Source organism: Geotrypetes seraphini, chromosome 1 (assembly GCF_902459505.1).
Source record: "Geotrypetes seraphini chromosome 1, aGeoSer1.1, whole genome shotgun sequence".
Classification (NCBI taxonomy): Eukaryota; Metazoa; Chordata; class Amphibia; order Gymnophiona; family Dermophiidae; genus Geotrypetes; species Geotrypetes seraphini.
Genome location: NC_047084.1, coordinates 6,636,638 through 6,652,103, shown reverse-complemented (window position 1 = coordinate 6,652,103; position 15,466 = coordinate 6,636,638). Strand labels below are relative to the sequence as shown.

Below are 15,466 nucleotides of genomic sequence, written 5' to 3'. Positions count from 1 at the left end.
TAGCTATATAAGTACAACACGGAATATCAACATCATTCTCAGGCACTGCCTTAGACATGACTCTTCAGTTCCAGTTCGGGGAGCAGCCACGATGAGATACGGAGTTTCTTGAGAAGGAAGAATTAACACCTCCACATCCTGAGACAGCAGGAATTTTGCAAAACGCTGTCCGTAATTGGTGTGCGGTTGGCTCAACATTAGATAAGTACTTCTCTGTCTTTGTATTCTTCTGTGGTGATTTGTTCCATAAAGGGAGCACTCACTGCTCCTGTCCTGGAAGTAAGAGGAAGCCGAAAATGAGTGCTCCCTGCTGGAACCCTTGAAAAAGCCAGTATTGGCGAAACGGGTCCCGTCGGGCATTGGAGCAAGAATATTCGAATAAAGAAATGTGAAGAATGACACAAGTTGATCTGTCATCTTTGTTCAACAATTTTCATTGATTTCTACCCATTTGGATTTTCAATCCTGTCTAGTGAGGATCTTGCATTGTTTGTGATTTGTTCCATACCAGAAGCTCGGCATTACACAAGGCCTTTTTTCATGTTAAAATAGCCACTTGAGGAGGGGTTTTTTATGCCGATGAAGTAACCTTATCCCAGTGTAATTCTCCACCTTTCTAATTATATTATTGGCTGGTGGAAGAGGGGTTCTGAGGTTTTTTCCTACTTCATGGATTTTTGGCTTTGAAAGCCAGCCTGGTTACTGCATAATTTCTTCCTGGAAACCCAGTAATGCCCATCATGAGCATATGTATGCTGTGGTGTTTTTGAGGGTGTGGTAGTGTTTGGTTTATTCAGTTCCAGTGCCAGATATGGCCCAACACTGAATATATGTGTTTAGTTTAGCTGGCAAAGGTCAGTGCAGACCACCATTGGCTGAATATTGACCCTAAGTGTTCTGTAATCTCTTGACAACATAAATTATGGTAACATAAAAGAAAGGAGCCAAACTACTTACATCCCTGTTCTGTGAACTGCTTACAGATGCAGGAAAAAACTTATTTCAAGCAAATGCATAAAAATACAAATCAATTAATTGAGGGTGCAAAGAAAAAGAATACTAAATCATTATCATCCGCTAAACCACTGGTGTCAAACTCAAGACCCCCGGTGTTATCTTCTGGCCGGCTCCCTCCTCCTCACTGCCGCAGTGTGCACAAAGCTGTGGGTGGCAGCGGCTCCTCACACGTCCCGCGCCTCATCCAACTCAGGTGCAGGACATGCGAGGAGCCGCTGCCCGTTGCTTTATGCACACTGCGGCAGTGAGGAGGAGGGTGCCGGCCAGAAGATAACACTGAGGGCATCACACTGTGGGCCGCATAAAACAGCCAGGTGGGAGCCAGCCAGAAAGTAAGTCACCCGCCGGAGGGAGGCACCTAGTTGAGGCACAGGAGGGAGGGAGACAACGAAGGTAAGGGGAATGATTTTATTTTCAATTTAGTGATTGAATTGTGTCAATTTTGAGAATTTACATCTGCTGTCTGTATTTTGCACTGTTCAGGAAGAAATGCATTTGTTTCTTTTTCTCTGGGGTAGTACTGCATGCAGTCTTGCATCTTAGGGTTTCGTTTGTATATATTAGTACTTTTAGTTTGTGGTCCCATATTTGCATAGGGGTTATCTGAGTTCTGGTAGGAATGGATGTTGAGAAGCATATGCACAGTGTGCTTTGTGTGGTTTAATTTTGTGGTAACCATTATGTGTTCTTAATAAGACTATATTGTGTGTATATATGAAAAATGAATGGAAAAAATGGTAGTACTATTATGGGGGTGGGGTCTGGGGCGGAGACTGGGTGGTCTGGCCCACAACTTAGCCTGTGTTTTGGATTTCGGCCCCTCAATGTGATTAAGTTTGACATCCCTGCGCTAAACTAAAAACCACTCTAGCAGTATACTGTGATTTTACTGCGATTCTTTCCCCCCCCCCCCCACATTGGTCTCATCTGCCTCTAATATTTTTTTGCCAATTTATCAAGGATTACAATATGGTTTTCTCTTAACAGCATTTAGTCACAGCATTAACAACTGAATAAGAAACTATTGCCCATATTAGGACGTAAAGGTATAAACATATAAACATTCATGCTAATATGTATAGTATACCTAAATGTACTACTGATGCATTACAGGAGTAACTTTATAAAGGACTTTTGCACACAAAGTCCAATTTGGACGTTTCCAGCTGAACATCCAAAGTTGGAGGAACAGAAATAGCCATTTTCAATCATCAAACTGCTGGATATCCAAATATAATTTTTTTTTTGGTCTACTTAGACGGCCATGGAGACGTTTAACTTTATACCCCATTTTCGATCTGAAAAACATCCATGTTGAAAATGTCCATTTGGACATGGGTGGGGCCAGCATTGTAATGGTCTGGCCACATAGGCATGGCCACATAGATTAGCTACATGGACTGGCCACACAGACATCCCAACAGAGCAATAGGACACTTTAGAACAAGGATCTCAAAGTCCCTCCTTGAGGGCCGCAATCCAGTCAGGTTTTCAGGATTTCCTCAATGAATATGCACTGAAAGCAGTGCATGCACATAGATCTCATGCATATTCATTGGGGAAATCCTGAAAACCCGACTGGATTGCGGCCCTCAAAGAGGGACTTTGAGATCCCTGCCTTAGAAGGCACTGCTGTGAACTTCACATAAAGGGTGCCAGCTCTATATCTCACCATAACCCCCTTATAATTTATGGTGAGTGCCCCCAACCCCCCCCCCCCCAAGAAAAAAAAAACAACAACAAACTTACTATACCCTCCTTTGTACCATCCCAATAGCACTTATGGCTGCAGGTGGTACCTACATGGCAGTATAGTAGATTTTGGGTGGACTCACATATTCTACCATAAATGTAGTGGTTAGAGTGGCTTTTGGGCCTGGATCCTCCTCTCTATGGTTCACTATCCCACCCACCAGGCTACTTAAGATAGCTGTGTGCTGCTCTACTAGGCTTCCCCATACCAGATGCTGCTGTTTTAGAGACAGGTATGTACCTTTTTGTTCTCATTTTTGTGTAGTGGAAGGGGGTCAGTGAGCACTGGGGGAGTGTGAGGGTGTCTTATCTTGATGCATGCAGTAGTCATCTGGTCAGTTTGGGCACCTTTGTGGCAATTAGACACTTCTAAAATAGGTCTAGCTCCAAATGTCTAAGTTCCATCTAGGATGTCTTGCAAAATGTTTATCAATGCAAGATGCAACAACAAGATGCATCTCTTTTGATCAGGAGATGCGTTTTGGCGTCCCGTTAAAAGTTTGATCGGATTGTTTTATACCCTGAGGCAGCAGACTCGTGAAACGCTGGCCACTGTCGGTGTACCGATCAACAGAAGATAAGTTGAAAGTTTCTTTCCTCTATCACCTTGCACAGACAGCCCTGCTTAAGGTTTTTATACTTTGGGAGTGTAATGGAGGTTTTTTGCCAGTGAGGTTATCACCCAACCACCTTGGACCACCATTGTGGTGGTGGGAGGGCTTCAGTCTGAGGCTTTTCCTCCATTTTTTGAAACACATCCTATTTAAACCAAAGCAGCACTGTTTATGTTGTATATGACATTTTTTGTATTTTCCTTGTGAAAGTGTGTTTTGGAACATTGGAATATCAATGCAAGATGTCCATGTCTAACCCGCCCTTGGGAAAGTCCAATGCCCACCCATAGCATGCCTCCACCACACCCATCTCATGCTCTGGATGCACAGAGGCTGGGACACCTCACTAGACGTCCAGAAAGATAGTTTTGATTATCAGCACTTGGATGTCCTGGTGATTAGGATGTCCAAGTTTCAATTTCAGATGCTATTTGAACAGCTATGGTGTTTTCTTTTTTTTTTGGGGGGGGTTATTAAGAGCCTGTATGTGTGTAAAAATACACATGGTGGCATGGCATGTACTTTTACACAACTCATGTGTAGACATGTTCTGAGAAAGAGTCTTGAAGTACACGCATGATCACTAGATGCCAAATGATCACCTACTGTAACATAGAAACATGATGGCAGATAAAGGCCAAATGGCCCATCTAGTCTGCCCAGCAGCAGTAGCCATTATCTCTTTCTCTCTCTGAGAGATTCCACGATAGAAACATAGAAACATGATGGCAGATAAAAGCCATCAGAAACACTCTCCCCATTTGTAAACATCGTTACCAACTGCTAGAAAAGTTCTCCTTCTTGGCCAGAGAGTGTAGGCATCCCTCCAGCCAGCCATCGTAACAAAGTAAGGAGAAGGGAGCAGGAGGGCGTGGGCATCTCTCCCACTTCCAGGGGGTGTTGGGGGGGGGGGGTTTGCTTGACTTCAATGGTGGGAGGGAGTGGGCCTCCCTTCTGCCAATTTTCAATTTTTTTGTGTGTGCATTTTTTCTGCGTGTGTGCTGATCACTATCACCAACAATGGGGCACATGCAAATTTAGCAAACCTTTGCTACTCTCTGCCAACCTCATTTGCATGCATGTTTTTTGGAAAATGACTCGCCTTTTTGAAATTGCTACAATAACGGCTGTGACAGCGGCCCATTGCTTTTCAACGCAAAGTTTTGAGAATATAGCCCTGAGTTGTTACCTGGATGGGAACAGCTATGTGAAATAGAAATGCTGCAGACAAAACTAAAAGGAGGCAACAAACCCTTCTAAGAAAGTACCGGTAAACAAAACAGGAAAAGAAGGCCGCATTCCTGGTATCCACACTCTCTCTGTAAAAAATAATTTCCTAACATTACTCCTAAGTCTACCTCTCCACAATCTCAATTTATGCCTTCTCTGGAAAATATTTGGTTCTACCTTTCAAGTATTTAAATGCCTGTATCATACCTCCCCTGTCCCTCCTCTACAGTATACATATTCATGTTTTCCAGTCTGTTCTCATACTTTTGGCACAGAACCACAACCATTTTTGTCACCTTCCTCTGGACCACTTCAAGCATTCTTATATCCTTCACCAGCTACAGTCTTCAAAATTGAACACAATACTCCAAGTGTGGCCTCACCACAGGGTCATCAACACCTCCCTTTTTCTGCTGATTACTCCTCTGGCTACAGCCACCACCTTATCACACTGTTTCATCACCTTCAGATCCTCAAACACTATCATTCCAAGGTTCCTCTCCCCATCAAAAACCAAGTTACTCTGGTTTGGTCCTGTAAATCTTGCATACCCAAATCATGTTACATTGGATTCAGGTGAACTTCTTTCAGTTCAATACTCTTTTATAAGAGTCCATGGTATTATTTTGGATTCTTTTTTAACTTTTCAACCTCAAATACTGTATTTTTCATTCTATAAGATGCACCTGACCATAAGACGCACCCTCTGTAGAGGAGGAAAACCCAAGGAAAAAAAGTTTGGTTCAGATTTTTTTCTTGGTTTTCCCTCCTCTACAAGGGGGTGCATCTGGTGGTCTGGTGCTAGGAAGCCTGAAGCAGCCCACAACACCCCCCCCCCCCGGTACCTTTTTAAATTTGCGGTGGTCCAGTGCAGTCTCCTGCTGGACGGCTGCAAATCACAGAGCGGCGCGGGACCAGGCAGGAAGCACAAAGGTCACGTTCCTGCATTGTGTGCCGCTCTGCAATGATAGGCAGCTGTCCAGGAGAAGACCGCACTGGACCACCATCAGTTTAAAAAAGTACTGGGGGATGGGGAGGCGAGTTGTTTTCGTTCCATAAGATGTACCCACTTTTTCACCCCCATTTTGGGGTGGAAAAATTGCATCTTATGGAGCGAAAAATATGGTAAATAATTTAGTCAGAAAATGTTTTCTGAGCATATGTTTAAAATCTGAACATTCTTGTTTAATCTACTATTTTATTGCACCTGAGTCTATTGTGGAGTGGATGTTGGCACTCTTAAACATTCATACTTAATCCAGAATATAGCTGCTCACTTAATCTTTGGCAAAACCAAGTCTGAGCATGTTTCTCCTCTTTTGAAAAGCCTGCACTGGCTGCCACTTTGGGCTGGAAAAGACCTCAGAGCATACCCTGAAGAAAGCCACAGCATGATGGCTGAAACACTGGTTTCTACCTGACAAGATGCAGCAAGACCTGGAAACCTGCAACAAGCATGATGCCAGCTATGGAAACCCTGAGAGAACAAGAATGCAATTTTCTCTGTTGTGATTTTATAAAAGTGTGGCAGGGGTTGAAGGAAGGATATTAGAATGTAGTGAAGGAATTGTAGATGGAGGTGACCTGGTAAAGAACTCTGGATCAAGCATGTGAACTTTGTCATGGAGGCACTCAGTCCAAGTCTGGGCAGAAAAAGATGGGGGATTAGAAGTAGAGGAACTCTGAAAAAGGAGTTCAGTGTGGCAAAGATGGAGCAACGGTTGAGCACAAGTGGCTTAATGGTTAGAGCTACAGCCTCAGCACTCTGAGATTGTGGGTTCAAATCTTGCACTGCTCCTTATGAACCTAGGCAAGTCACTCAATCCTTCATAGCCCCCGGTATGTTAGATAGATTGTGAGCCCATCAGGACAGATAGGGAAAATGCTTCAGTACCTGATTGTAAACTGCCTAGATAACGTACATAGGTGGTATATAAATACCTAAATAATAATGTAAAAAAAAGTTTGTCAAATGAACATAATACTCTTGTTTAGTAAGTGCAATAGCAGACTAGAAAGAGGTCAGCAAGAATCTGAAATGTATAAAAGTCAGCATGGCTGTAGAATTTTAGCCGGCAATGGAATGTAGGTAGCAGATTCTGGAAGTTTGGTACACCTTGCAGTATGCTACATGGGAGTGTCCAAAACAGAGTATAGTGCTATAGGAACTGCCTCATTGATAGAGTCAGACAATATAGTGGATGGGAGGATAGATGAGATAGTGATGGAGAAATTATAAGGGCTGATAGCCTCAAGAAGTATCCCTGTTACTGTTAGATACATTTCCATAAAAGTTTCATCTAAGTATAGATAGATACTTGCATATTTTATAACATATCAAAAACTTCACTTCTTACAGAATCTTAAATTTTATAGTAGTAGTACGGTAATCAATTGTCCCTCAGATATCTTCTCTTAAATCTAACAGCTTTTTCCAAAAGGGAAGTTCCAATGTAGTCGTTTATCTGGAGAAAAGACCTCAGTGGCTACATCCAAACAAACATATTTCATTCAAGTTCGGATTATAAGTAGCTAGCCTCTTCATCGGTCAGCATCTCCACCTCCTACCAAATCAAAAGATTTTTACTATTTATTCATTAATATTTAAAGGCGAGCACTTATCTTAATTTCAAAACTGCTCAGTGCTTTATAACATATGCATATATCCCACAGCTCTGTCAATCTATGGGGTAAATTTTCATCAGAACTGGAAATAGTAATAGTTTGACATTTAAATTATGTATGTGTTCAATGCCACTATAAGTAAAGGCTTGCTATTTAGTAAGCCTAAACTAAATGCAAAGATTATCCAGATAATGACTGAAATCACTTGTTTGGGGCTATCTACTAATTTTCAGTTGCACTTAGCCCAATTGTCCCATTTGTCTGTCTGATAAGATTGTAAGCTCTGTCGAACAGGGATTGTCTCATCATGGTTAACGTAATGTATAATGCTGTGTGCGTTTGGCAGTGTTTTAGAAATGATAAGTAGTAGTAGGTATCTAGCACCTAAGTGAAAGTCGGCTATTTGGGGGGCAGAGTTGGCACTCAACTGGATAAGTCCAATAGTCAGCACTTAACCAGCCAGGGTAATCGTATAAATGAGATCACATAAAACACAGTCTTATCTTTATGCAGCAGCTCATAGCCAGTTAAGTACTGAATATTAACTTAAACGGCCATGTTAGCCAGCACTGAATAAACCCAAGATTCAGTGCCAAAGCCCGGGTATGGTCCAGCATTGAATATCCAGGTATAACGCCAGCAGTGGTCAGCAAAATCTTTGTCAGTGGCTGAATATTGCCCCCCCCCCCCCCCCACCAGTCCTTCACTTCAGGCTGGTGAGAAGGTTTTTCAGCTATGCCTTTTATAAAGGCATTTTCACAGTAGGTACATACTTTTTTGCTTAAGTGCACCACTCCTTATGTCTCAAAATCTACAGATAGCAGAGTTATACAACCCCCAGTGGCTGGTGAACATACAACTCCATTAGAAAATTGGCCTGGCTGTATACCACATAATGTATATGTAATAAATCAGCCACACACATACCTTTGTGTGTGTATACCCCAAGGCAAAGTTGTAAGCACTTAAACAAGGATTATAAAATTACCCTAATGTGTCTGGTTTAAATTAGACATCAATGTTAACAAGATCTAATTTCTATTCAATAGGGTGCAGAAACATAGAAGCCAACTTACTAACTTATATTTTGAAACAAGCCATCTTACATTAAATATACTCTTCTAATCTAGATCCCTGTGACAGATATGTGATGTGCAAGTGGTTATATTATATTCTTCCTCTCAAGCATGCAACTCCTGCAGAGAGAGCAGTCTACAGAAGCTGACCCTTACTGAGACCATCTTGTCTTTTTGACAAAGCTCCTTTTTAACTTCTCACTCACTGGTTCCTTCCTGTGATGGAGAAAAACTTTAGCTCAGCTTGTGATAATTTCACAGGCCCTGAACACTCTGACCCCAGCAGCCCCAAGGTCAGAAGTCAAGTCTTGTTCTGAAACATCTGTGTGCTTTATATTAAAAGCAGAACAAAGGTGAAGGAATATCCACCAGAATGACGAGCGAGACAGATGACATGGAAATGACACATTGGTCATTTGCTGAGTTTGGCACCTTCATCTTTCAATGAAAGTTATTTCTTGGCATAAAAATCACTACAAAATATTATGCATCCATCTTAAAATAAAGTTCCCTTTCTAACATCATCATCAAATCAGGTTTATAGGACACTACCACTACAGTGCAATTAAGTATCTAACAAACAGATTATCTTATTGGACGCACCAATAAATCATTGCAAAAAAAGCACTCTATTCTGCTATTTTCATAAATGCAGAAAAAAAGAAAGCAGAGAACAAGGAGGAAAGAGTCAGAAAAAAAATATTAAAAATAGAAGAAAAAAGTGTTTTGTTTTACTGCTCATTTTAACTGTAATGCTGGTGTGAAACTCTGGGCATTTCCTCACACACAGTCAACAGACTAGTACAGCACCAACTGTTTCACATACAAGGAACAAGCATGATTAGTAAAAAAAAAAAAAAAAATGAAAAAACAACAACAGAATGTTGATATTAAAAAGGAAAGTTTTATAAGATGTCTTTTCTTTGGACTCCATAAGCACCTTACAACCATTTCTTTTAAAATTTGGCGTGAGTGCTATTGGTGGAGGAGAGGAGAGAAGGTTATCTAAAATCATAAAAATATAGAGCCAAAGGGAAATCAAGAGGACATCTAATCCATTCATCTTCCTGACTGCTAGTCAGTGTTCTTTTACTAATCTGCTCCTAAAATCTCTAATATAGTGTATGAACCCAAGTCTGTCCCAAGGGTATCCAATGCCCTAAGGAAAATTTTAGCCATATGCCCCCCCTTTTTTTCAGGCAGCTTAAAGGCCTATTCTCCTGTAGCCCAGCATTTACCCTTCCTTAATCTCCCCAAAGTCCAGCATCTCCCCTTCCCTAATGTCCTCCATAGTCTGGCATCCTATTTCCCTCCCTGCCCCCCAGATAGCCAGCATCTCTCTTCTTCTTCATACCCTCCCACCAAAGTAAGGAAAATTCTGCCTAAGTGGCCAGCATTGACCCTTTCCCAAGTAGACATCACTCCCCTAGGTAGTCAACATTTCCCTCCACCTCCCTCCCCTCCCTTCACCAATGGCCATTATCCCCTTTTCTTTCCCTATCCTCCCCTCCTTCCAAAAGTCCAACATCCTTCCCTTCCCTCACCCTAAGTAATCCAATACCTAATTCAGCATCTCCTCTCCCTTTCAGCCCAAGTCTGGGAAAGGGTAGGGCAGTGGTAGCAGTGGCAGAGAAGGGTGGGGGGGGGGGGAGAATGGTAAACATATGATGGGGGAGGGATATGGGAGAGGAAATGCTGCTCTCCTGCTGCTTTACCCCACCCCCCATAGTATGCTTAGTAACAGGGCCAGCCCTGATTCCACCACATCCCTATTAAATTTGCCTACAGTAAGTAAGTTCCCTATAAAAAACAACTGTAAGGAAGAAATTATAACTAATGTACACAAATAAATCACCCTAAATTTATAAATGTTGAAAAGCCCATGGCACATGCAGATTTGAAGGAGACACGTTCTGGGCATGGTTTGGGTGGTCCTTCAAATATATTCATGTAGTTCATATTTTAGAGCAACAATACACAAATATCTCAGAAAATGTAATAATAATTGCTTTATTTATATCCCATCATACCTTTTCAGTTCAAGATGGTGTACAAGAGGTGCTGTAAGGACAGCGAGGTAACATCAGTTAGAATTAGGAAGGGGTAGAAGAGAGTTAAGTGACGGGGCGATATAGGGTAGGAAGGGACATGAAAGACGAGATAGGTGTTGAGCAGAGTTGAGGGATTAGATAAATTTGTCGAATAAGTGGGTTTTTAGTGATTTTCTGAATGAATGGTATGTTAGTGCATTCAGGTCCCATGTAACTTTATAGCAACTCTTACTTTGAGCTAGGGTTTGGGACGAAAGCTTGAGGAAGATTAGTACTTATCTCTGAGGGGATAAAGTCCAACCCAAAACAACAACATGAGTTTCAGAACTTGGCTTCTTAATTGTCCCTTGTTGTACATGCAATTTTGCATAATGTAAGGTAATTCCCAGCACAAACCTCCTTCAGCTTTAGAAATCCTTAGATCACACTATTACTATATATATATGAGGGTCATTTCATAAATAATGCAGACTATTTTTAAAAAATTTACATTATTTTTTTTTCAAGTATTGCTTTACAATCCTTCAATATAGTCTCCCTGCTTTGCAATGACTGAGTCCCAATGTCTGGGAAGCTTCATTATTCCATCCAAGACACCGTTTTAGTTCAGTTGCCGAATGGCTCGGGTACCGGCAGAAGAAAGCTCTCCTAGAGATGCAAAACGATGTCCACTTACAAGTTGTTTCAACTTTGGAAAAAGGTCAAAGTCTGGTGGTCTCATGTCTGGACTGTAGGGAGCATGCGGTAACACCTCCCAGCCGTTTTCGTGTAGTTTTTCAATGACATTTCCTATGTACGGGCGAGCGTTGTCATGAAGAATGAGTGGCTCAGCCAAGAGCAACTGAGGTTGGGTTTTGTGCATTTTTCTGTGCATTTTTTGTAAAAAAAAATCATGATAACACACTGCTGTGACACTTCTTCCACATGGAACTTTGTCTGTGATGATGATGCCTTCATGACCATAAGCAAAAATCATCATTTGTTTGACTTTTGATTGAGCTCGTCGAAAATTTTTGGGTTGTGGGAAAGATAGAGCTCTCCACTCCTGTCGTCATTGAAAAACTACACGAATATGGCTGGGAGGTGTAACCTCATGCTCCCTACATTCCAGACATGAGTCCACTAGACCTGTTAGGCTTTTTTTATCGTCGGCTATGATGGTAAAAGCTCTGACGCTCGTAGAATTCCTATGAGTTCTGGAGCTAATATTACAGCAGCTGGCGATAAAAAAGCCTAATGCGGCTTCATAAAGGGGGGGGTTAGCTTGTAGAATATTGCTTAGCATCCAACTGGCACTTACACATGTGAATGTTATATTCATACACATAGGGGCAAAAATTCTATCATCTTAGTGCGCAACATCATTTACACTTAGGTGTTAGAGCAATTGGTTTGTCAGCAAAACTGTGGGTCTATAACCAGTAATATGAGGAAAGATGTCACATTCCATAAACCGGAATTTAAATGTTTGCTATAAAAATTGACCTCGTGTGAAATGGTGTTTGAATACATGTGTGCTTACAGTAGTTAAAATTGTGAAAACATAACTTCTTATTTTGTGTAAAAACCTGACATGATAGGCAAAAATGGAAGTCATTTCTAGAATCAGCATAAAAAACTGATTCAAGAACAACTACTTTTAAAAAATCATCTCAGTAAAAGTTTCAAAATGCAGACTGGTGTTATAGAATTACGGGAATATTATGGGGCTCATTTTCAAAGCACTTAGACATGCAAAGTATCAGAGGTTTCTATGGTACTTTGTGTATCTAAGTGCTTTGAAAATGAGCTTCTATATGAATACACACACACAGAAACAAATGCAAGGGAAACTCAAGGTCCTAACAATTAGCAGAATATAAGGAGTCAAAAATATAAATACTTACCAGCTCAACAAATACAAGTCCACCATAGCTGTGAGCAACAAAAAACACATTCTCAGCAGCTGCTTTGGAAATGAAGTTATCCCACACATACACTGCATGTTCTTCAGGAGAGCCATTATCCTACAGAAAGGAATTTGCATTGAAAGAAGTCTGTTGACAGGTTTCCCATGGTTATCTATCTATCTATGAGTAAAGAGTTTTCTTCATGTTCTAGGCAAAGCATAAGAAAGTATATTCCTAGTATACATGAATGAGCTGACAAACTCTACTAAAAGTATAACAGAAAAGTGCACCTTATAAATCTCATCAGTTGAACATTATTCTTGTTTTATAACAAAAGACATTTATGCTGCATTTCTCCAAGAAACTCTTACATTTTAGACAGTAGACAAAGTAAAAGAAATTAAACATCAGTGTTATTCAAATATAGTGCTTTTAAAACCATGTTCTCTTTCATTTAAATTTTTATGTTAAAAGTAACTTTCTTTTACATGCAGCCCGTTCTTAAATGGTGGGGCTGAGGGTGATCCCTAGGGTGGGTACACAAATTATTTTCAATGGCTGTGGCTAAAATGTCAAAATTTCCTTCACCAGTCTCTCCTCATGCACACAGAACAAAGAGAAAAGGTCCCTGGTTGGCCAGATGTATATACTCTGAAAAATCTCTGGACATGCACAAGTAACATGCTTCAGAAAAATCACTAGGAGAGGCCAATAAGGATTTGCATAAATATACCCATTTTCTGGGTCCTATACAGGTAAATAGTACAGTAGTATACAAAAACAGAGCATCGAAAACAATAAGACATACATAGGGCAATTCTTCAAATTATGCGCTAACAATTACGTACTGTTTACACAAGTAATTCATTAGAATAATGGCATATGTGTACATAAATGCCAAAAATCCCACTAAGTCCCATCTATAAATAAAGTACATATCTTATGTACCACATATTTTACAGGTGGGCACATACATAAGTGGAGTCTGGGCAGAGCATGGGTGGGATTCACATTTAAAACACATAACTTAAAGAATACTATAAGTTACATTGCACATGTCTCCAGCACTTAGGTGCTATGGCTGGTGTAACTTATAGGCACATATTTAGCAAAGTTACTTAACTGTAGCAGGTATTCTCTGAGGACAGAAGGTATATATTCTCACATGTGAGTGACATCATCCATGGAACCTAGTACGGACACATATCAAGTATACTGTCACTTTAATTTTTTTAAAGCAGTGCCCGTACCGTGTGCATGCCAGTGCCTCCCAGTGTGACATTGGCTCAAGGAATCTGCAGTTCAGTAACGAAGCTAACTAGGGGAGGCAGGTGGGATGTAACAATATATAACTGTTGACCTCAGAGAACACCTGCTACAGGTAAGTAACTTTGCTTTCTCTGAGGACAAGCGGGGTTATGTTCTCACATTTGGAACTCCCAAGCTGCCAGGATCATGAGTCTGAAGATATATAACATGAGCCTGGCAAAACCTTAAGTTGCCCAAACTGACTGTCTATTTGGGAGTTTTGCTTTAAACAGTAATGAGAGGTAAGGGTATGGATTGTGGACCAAGTGGCTGCCTTGCAAATGTCCTCAATAGCTGCATAGTAGAAATGAGCTACTGAGGCAGCCATTGTTCAGACACCTTGTGTTGTTACAAGGCCCTGCAGCCTCAGCCCAGCCCGAGTATACATGATGGATATGCAGTCTGCTAACCAATTGGAGATGTTTCTTTTGGCAACAGGATCTCCGAGTCTGTTAGGATCAAAAGTTAGAAAAGGCTGGGAGGAACTTCAATGAGGTTTAGTCTGGTCTAGGTAGTATGTGAGAACACATTTACAGTCCAAGTTATGGAGAGATGCTTCACCTAGATGGGAATGTGGCTTTGGAAAGAAGACAGGTAGAACTATAGATTGGTTGAGATGAAATTCTGAGATGACTTTAGGGAGGAATTTTGGAGAAGCCCAAAGGACTACTCTATCGTGGTAGAATCTCATATAGGGTGTCTCTGATTCTAGTGCTTGACGCTTAATCTCCTGGCATGCAGATGTGAGTGATCTGAGAAAAACAACTTTCCAAGTAAGAAACTGAGAGAGCAGGTTGAGAGCTGCTCAAAAGGAGACTTTATTAGAGCACATAGTAAGACACTGAGGTCCCAGGCCACAGGTAGAGGCTTGACAGGTGGTTTAGTGTGGTAAAATATCTTCATGAATCTGGATACCAAGAGGTGAAGTGTGGCACTGATATGTACTCAAATCAAGTTGGTGTTGAGTCCTGAATAATGAAGAAGGTAGGCCAGAATGGAGGGGAGTGGACATGAGACACATTCAAGAGAATGAAGCACACATCAAGCAGAGGATCTAGTCCATTTGAAACATAACGTTGAGTGGAAGGTTTCTACATGTTTGAATGACTTCAGAAACTCCCTCAGAAAGGCATTTGCTTGTTCGGTGAAAGAAACCATGCTTTTAGTGCTAATGAGCGAGTGTTCAGATGGAGAAGAGAACTGTCATTTTGTGTCAGAAGGACTGGGGATGGCTGCAAGCAGAATGGGTCTTGGGTCAAGAGCTCTAGGAGGAAGGAACCAAGGTTGACATGGCCAGCATATATTTGGTTGCTTGCTAAGAGGTTTTGTAATTGTGATTGGCTTTTATGGCTGTGGCCTTTAATAAAATCCATACTTGTTGAAGAGTAATTGGTTGGTGTCTTATTATTGTATTATGAGAAGCAAAGGATGCCGAGTGCCAGATTTGTGAAACCAAGTATCAACTGGCTTGTACACGTCATTCTTCTGGTATTCCTTATCTGTTCCCTCACTGAAGCAAGCTAAACTGGCAGAAATGCAAAATCTTATCTTTTTCACTGCTGGAAAAGATTATGGAATTGCCTAACAACTTTTATTTGGGAGGAAACAAATTGCTTGACGTTCCTTAAAAAAGTTAAAACACTGCTTTTGAAGGTGTGTATGGTACTATTATATTTTGTTTATGGGTTATTACTTTAGGTTTATTTATTTTATGTTTATAAAATTTGACAATAATAATAATCATGATTAAAGCAATAAAGGTGCATACAATAGAAAAAGATAGGAAATATACAGTATAATCCCCTGAATTCTACAAGGTGCTTTGAATTGTGTGCGCAAATTTGGGCATACCCAACTTAGGGCTCCTTTTACTAAGGTGCACTTGCATTTTTAGCGCATGCAGA

At 40.9% G+C, this 15,466-nt stretch overlaps 1 protein-coding gene across 3 annotated transcripts in view; it reads right to left on the bottom strand.

The window, feature by feature from the left end:
• FAM172A (family with sequence similarity 172 member A) overlaps positions 1-15,466 on the bottom strand; it is a 584,686-nt gene that overhangs the window by 230,469 nt on the left and 338,751 nt on the right. For 2 of the 3 annotated variants that reach the window (XM_033918947.1, XM_033918858.1), the window contains exon 8: positions 12,252-12,371. The exons of the other annotated variant lie outside the window; for it this stretch is intronic. In XM_033918947.1, the coding sequence (XP_033774838.1) occupies positions 12,252-12,371 (120 nt within the window). The remainder of the gene's footprint in view (positions 1-12,251; positions 12,372-15,466) is intronic. 3 annotated transcript variants of the gene reach the window in all.